Here is a 7,372-nt window from a genome sequence, read left to right as displayed (position 1 = left end):
GTAAGAGCCGATGACGTCAGCACTTCCACAACAACAAGCAGCAGCAGAAAAACAAGGAAGTGAAACACTGCGAGCCGTAAGCTGTTTTTGTTTCAGCGACGCCGTGACGAGACACAAATAGCCACCGCAGTAATATTCACACATTCTACAAACCGCAACCCCGACGACAACAATGAACAACAAAGGTATTTCATCTTGACGTCTTTTTTTGGATTTTTTTTTTTTGTCAGTTGCCCTTTATGCGTCGCTGAAGCTAAGCTAACGGGGCTCTCGTTGTTTTTAGACATCCGAAGCGGATTTCTTGACAATAAACGTTCGGTGTCCGGATAATAACCCAGCACAAGTCGACTTGTTGTCGGCTTTTCGTGTCAAATGTGGCCGCCGTTCAATAACCATCTTTTTTACTGGACCACCGCCGCCATTTGTCGTTAGATTATGTCATATCGGATATTGTCAGTCGACTGGAAACAGGCTAGTTTTGCTTTCACATAGCTCAACTCCAATAAGAATCGCAATAATAGTAATTGTAGGCGTTTTAACAGATATGTAAATGTTAATACACGATTAATAAATAACGTGTCTTTCGACGGAGATGGCTCAAAACTATGCTGTGTTTACGCTTATTGGAATTTTGACAATCGTTAAAATGGCAACTTTTTTTCTTCGTAATATTTAGAATTTAGCCTCATGTCGTTTATGTTTTAGTGGGGATTTTAGTTTTTCCCCTCAAAAATTGTAAACGACATGAGAATAAAATCGGAATATTACAAAGCAAAATAATTAACATTCTAGAATCCCCACACTATAGCGTAAATACATCAGTCTGCTTAATATAGTCATAATATAAGCAATATACTGACAAAGTAAATATTTTTTTGTTTTGGAAATGGCTATACATTTCACAGGAATACAGTTTATAATTAAATCTTATTTTAGGCTGGACAAAGTCACAATATTTGCCATTTCATCGACTGATTTTGGAAATTTCCACACGAACCTGAACGCAGCAGTCTAGACTGCGACAATTAACATTACAAGAATTGTGTACCAATGCAACGTCAATCAAGTAATTCATTTAAATAACATTACCGACAGAAAAATAGCAATTTTTGAGGGGAAAAACTAAAATTCCACTAAAATGTAAACGACATGAGAATAAAATCAGAATATTACAAAGCAAAAAAATTTACATTTTGTCACGTGGTTGTCAGTATCCCCACACTATAGCGTAAATACAAAAGTCATAATATAAACAATATATTAACAAAGTACATATTTTTTTGTTTTTTGGAAATGGTTATACATTTCACAGGAATACAGTTTAGAATTAAATCCTATTTTAGGCTGGAGAAAGTCACAATATTTGCCATTTAATCGACTGATTTTGGAAATTTCCACACAAACCTGAACGCAGCAGTCTAGACTGCGACAATTAACATTACAAGAATTGTGTACCAATGCAACGTCAATCAAGTAATTCATTTAAATAACATTACCGACAGAAAAATAGCAATTTTTGAGGGGAAAAACTAAAATTCCACTAAAATGTAAACGACATGAGAATAAAATCAGAATATTACAAAGCAAAAAAATTTACATTTTGTCACGTGGTTGTCAGTATCCCCACACTATAGCGTAAATACAAAAGTCATAATATAAACAATATATTAACAAAGTACATATTTTTTTGTTTTTTGGAAATGGTTATACATTTCACAGGAATACAGTTTAGAATTAAATCCTATTTTAGGCTGGAGAAAGTCACAATATTTGCCATTTAATCGACTGATTTTGGAAATTTCCACACAAACCTGAACGCAGCAGTCTAGACTGCGACAATTAACATTACAAGAATTGTGTACCAACGTAACGTCAATCAAGTAATTCATTTAAATAACATTAACGACATATAGTTTCAATGATGACGATGGACGTTACAGAAAAGTAGCAATTTTTGAGGGGAAAAACTAAAATTCCACTAAAACGTAAACGACATGAGAATAAAATCGGAATATTACAAAGCAAAAAAAATTACATTTTGTCTCGTGGTTGTCAGAATCCCCACACTATAGCGTAAATACAAAGTCATAATATAAACAATATATTAACAAAGTACATATTTTTATGTTTTGGAAATGGTTTCCATTTCACAGGAATACAGTTTAGAATTAAATCCTATTTTAGGCTGGACAAAGTCACAATATTTGCCATTTCATCGACTGATTTTGGACATTTCCACTCGAACCTGAACGCAGCAGTCTAGACTGCGACAATTAACATTACAAGAATTGTGTACCAACACAACGTCAATCAAGTAATTCATTTAAATAACATTACCGACATATAGTTCCAATGATGACGATGGACGTTACAGAAAAGTAGCAATTTTTGAGGGGAAGAACTAAAATCCCCACTAAAACGTAAACGACATGAGAATAAAGTCGGAATATTAAAAAGCAAAAAATTTACATTTTGTCTCGTGGTTGTCAGAATCCCCACACTATAGTGTATATACATAGTCATAATATAAACAATATACTAACAAAGTACATATTTTTATGTTTTGGAAATGGTTATACATTTCACAGGAATACAGTTTAGAATTAAATCCTATTTTAGGCTGGAGAAAGTCACAATATTTGCCATTTCATCGACTGATTTTGGAAATTTCCACAGGAACCTGAACGCAGCAGTCTAGACTGCGACAATTAACATTACAAGAATTGTGTACCAATACAACGTCAATCGAGTAATTCATTTAAATAACATTACCGACATATAGTTTCAATGATGACGATGGACGTTACAGAAAAGTAGCAATTTTTGAGGGGGAAAACTAAAATTCCCACTAAAATGTAAACATGAGAATAAAATCGGAATATTACAAAGCAAAAAAATGTACATTTTGTCTCGTGGTTGTCAGAATCCCCACACTATAGCGTAAATACAAAAGTCATAATATAAACAATATATTAACAAAGTACATATTTTTTTGTTTTTGGAAATGGTTATACATTTCACAGGAATACAGTTTAGAATTAAATCCTATTTTAGGCTGGAGAAAGTCACAATATTTGCCATTTCATCGACTGATTTTGGACATTTCCACAGGAACCTGAACGCAGCAGTCTAGACTGCGACAATTAACATTACAAGAATTGTGTACCAATGCAACGTCAATCAAGTAATTCATTTAAATAACATTACCGACATATAGTTTCAATGATGACGATGGACGTTACAGAAAAGTAGCAATTTTTGAGGGGGAAAACTAAAATTCCCACTAAAATGTAAACATGAGAATAAAATCGGAATATTACAAAGCAAAAAAATGTACATTTTGTCTCGTGGTTGTCAGAATCCCCACACTATAGCGTAAATACAAAAGTCATAATATAAACAATATATTAACAAAGTACATATTTTTTTGTTTTTGGAAATGGTTATACATTTCACAGGAATACAGTTTAGAATTAAATCCTATTTTAGGCTGGAGAAAGTCACAATATTTGCCATTTCATCGACTGATTTTGGACATTTCCACAGGAACCTGAACGCAGCAGTCTAGACTGCGACAATTAACATTACAAGAATTGTGTACCAATGCAACGTCAATCAAGTAATTCATTTAAATAACATTACCGACATATAGTTTCAATGATGACGATGGACGTTACAGAAAAGTAGCAATTTTTGAGGGGGAAAACTAAAATTCCCACTAAAATGTAAACATGAGAATAAAATCGGAATATTACACAGCAAAAGAATTTACATTTAGTCTTGTGGTTGTCAGAATCCCCACACTATAGCGTAAATACAAAGTCATAATATAAACAATATATTAACAAAGTACATATTTTTATGTTTTGGAAATGGTTTCCATTTCACAGGAATACAGTTTAGAATTAAATCCTATTTTAGGCTTGAGAAAGTCACAATAATTGCCATTTCATCGACTGATTTTGGAAATTTCCACACGAACCTGAACGCAGCAGTCTAGACTGCGACAATTAACATTACAAGAATTGTGTACCAACGCAACGTCAATCAAGTAATTCATTTAAATAACATTACCGACATATAGTTTCAATGATGACGATGGACGTTACAGAAAAGTAGCAATTTTTGAGGGGAAAAACTAAAATTCCCACTAAAATGTAAACATGAGAATAAAATCGGAATATTACACAGCAAAAAATTTTACATTTAGTCTTGTGGTTGTCAGAATCCCCACACTATAGCGTAAATACATCAGTCTGCTTAATATAGTCATAATATAAACAATATACTAACAAAGTACATATTTTTATGTTTTGGAAATGGTTTCCATTTCACAGGAATACACTTTAGAATTAAATCCTATTTTAGACTTGAGAAAGTCACAATATTTGCCATTTCATCGACTGATTTTGGACATTTCCACACGAACCTGAACGCAGCAGTCTAGACTGCGACAATTAACATTACAAGAATTGTGTAACAATACAACGTCAATCAAGTAATTCATTTAAATAACATTACCCACATATAGTTTCAATGATGACGATGGACGTTACAGAAAAGTAGCAATTTTTGAGGGGGAAAACTAAAATTCCCACTAAAATGTAAACATGAGAATAAAATCGGAATATTACAAAGCAAAAAATTTACATTTAGTCTTGTGGTTGTCAGAATCCCCACACTATAGCGTAAATACATAGTCATACTATAAACATTATATTAACAAAGTACATATTTTTTTGTTTTTGGAAATGGTTATACATTTCACAGGAATACAGTTTAGAATTAAATCCTATTTTAGGCTGGAGAAAGTCACAATATTTGCCATTTCATCGACTGATTTTGGACATTTCCACACGAACCTGAACGCAGCAGTCTAGACTGCGACAATTAACATTACAAGAATTGTGTACCAATACAACGTCAATCAAGTAATTCATTTAAATAACATTACCGACATATAGTTTCAATGATGACGATGGACGTTACAGAAAAGTAGCAATTTTTGAGGGGGAAAACTAAAATTCCCACTAAAATGTAAACGACATGAGAATAAACTTGGAATATTACAAAGCAAAAAAAATTCCATTTTGTCTCGTGGTTGTCAGAATCCCCACACTATAGCGTAAATACATAGTTATACTATAAACAATATATTAACAAAGTACATATTTTTTTGTTTTGGAAATGGTTATACATTTCACAGGAATACAGTTTAGAATTAAATCCTATTTTAGGCTTGAGAAAGTCACAATAATTGCCATTTCATCGACTGATTTTGGAAATTTCCACACGAACCTGAACGCAGCAGTCTAGACTGCGACAATTAACATTACAAGAATTGTGTACCAATGCAACGTCAATCAAGTAATTCATTTAAATAACATTACCCACATATAGTTTCAATGATGACGATGGACGTTACAGAAAAGTAGCAATTTTTGAGGGGAAAAACTAAAATTCCCACTAAAATGTAAACATGAGAATAAAATCGGAATATTACACAGTAAAAACATTTACATTTAGTCTTGTGGTTGTCAGAATCCCCACACTGTAGCGTAAATACATCAGTCTGCTTAATATAGTCATAATATAAATGTCAGGTTCAAATACAGGACATCTGTTACACAAGACAAAAGGCAAGGAATCAAACAGAGACAGAATTCAATTTGGACTCAATTGAGGAAAGACATGGTCACTGTACTCTCTGCACAGTCCTGCACCACGCTCTGACCAAGAAGGTTCTCGTCTCCTCTTTTAATTCAGATCTTCCATGTTCACGCACCAACATATGTCACAATAGGAATGGGGAGGTATGTAAAACAGTCATTGTTTTTGGTCGCTTTGAAGTCCAAGAAGAGGACTTCTCGGGCTTGGCTCTTCCTGGATCCAGCTGGGGCAGGTGTTGGAGGACAATGGACAACCCCTCCCGTCTCCTGTCCACAGTGACTTCAAGAGGGCAGCGTCTCGTAAATAGCGTTGACCAAATAGTTGGAAGAGAGTTGGAGGACAATGGACAACCCCTCCCGTCTCCTGTCCACAGTGACTTCAAGAAGGCAGCGTGTCGTAAATAGCGTTGACCAAATAGAGGGAAGAGAGTTTGTGAATTACTTCAAAGAGAGTTCGTTTAACACTTCAAAGAGAGTTCCTCCAGGAGTTGAGCACATCCTGCCATCTGTCCGTGCTGAACTCACAGTGGCGTTTCCCGAGACTTCATCCTTTTGTTAGGCCTCGAAATACAGCATTCATAATACAACATTTCTTTTGTGATAACTTACAAACAATTATTCCAACATTTCCCCCCTGTTTATCGCAAAAACCTCCCATAATCTCCTTATCCCTAATAACTTCGTCTTGCAATTTTCAGTTAATGGTTAATTTCCTTACGACAAAGTTATGTTTACACTCAGAGTTCAACATCAATTTTTCTCATTGTTACTCGGGTCTGGAAACAGATCAGGAACACCATCCAGGTAGGTATCCCCATCATCAGATTCATCTTCCTTATCGTCCGCCAGGAAGTGCATCTGAACAGCTTTATCATCTGCTGGGCTAATCGCTGTGGTAATCAGACGGTTAAGCAGAGAACAGACAGGGAATACAACAACATCCACACAACGTCAGTATTGCTGAACACGGCCATAGATACTAGAATTGATGATACCAAAGACTTGTATTTGCCGAAACCGTCCATCCACCCATCCCACATAGATGTATCTATGCCTGAGTGCTCTTTCATTTTACCGTTGAGGGTGCGAAGGCCTTCCAGTGCTTTGGTCAGGCTACCTTCTGCGTCGGTGTTGTTTGGTATGAACGTGCAACACTGTTCACCAAATATTGCGCACACACCCCCTCTTTCCGCTAACAACATGTCTAGCGCCATACGGTTTTGAAAGGCCATAAGGAAGGTGGCGGCGTTGATCAGCGACTGCTTCAAGTTCGGCCTGTGTCCAATTTCCCAATCTCTGTACGTTGTAGTGGACATAGTTTATTCTGTCAACATTCTTGTTAATCGTACACCACCAGTAGACGGATGATTCAAATTCAGCTGCAACTTGATTTACCAATTTATAGTCGTCAGATACACCTCTTGGACACCCATCAATATAAGTTGGATCTACAACACTTTGCCAGTTTACATCATGTCTAATTATTTTCCAATGTTCAGATATCAAACTGTTCAGGCGTGTTAACAATTCTTGTACAAATATTGATACTTTAACTATGTGTATGCAGTTATCTGATGATACGTTTCCTAACTGTTGTACAGAGTCTTGCATGTTAATGCAGGTATAATTAGCTTTTTTTCACATATTTATCAAATATTGGTTTCTGTTTTGTCTCTTTAGCTACAGGGTCAATTTTGTTTTGC

General features: G+C 35.1%; 1 protein-coding gene across 1 annotated transcript in view; it reads left to right on the top strand.

Annotated features, from left to right (window-relative positions):
* dazap2 (DAZ associated protein 2) overlaps nt 1-7,372 on the top strand; it is a 45,290-nt gene that overhangs the window by 4 nt on the left and 37,914 nt on the right. Inside the window, exon 1 of the mRNA XM_061925589.1 lies at nt 1-185. This exon is cut by the window's left edge and continues 4 nt beyond it. Within this exon, the coding sequence (XP_061781573.1) occupies nt 173-185 (13 nt within the window). The 5' untranslated portion in view covers nt 1-172. The remainder of the gene's footprint in view (nt 186-7,372) is intronic.

The sequence above is a fragment of the Nerophis lumbriciformis genome, linkage group LG01 (genome assembly GCF_033978685.3).
Source record: "Nerophis lumbriciformis linkage group LG01, RoL_Nlum_v2.1, whole genome shotgun sequence".
Classification (NCBI taxonomy): domain Eukaryota; kingdom Metazoa; phylum Chordata; class Actinopteri; order Syngnathiformes; family Syngnathidae; genus Nerophis; species Nerophis lumbriciformis.
Note: the sequence above shows the minus strand (reverse complement) of the source record. Positions and strands in the feature narration are given on the sequence as shown.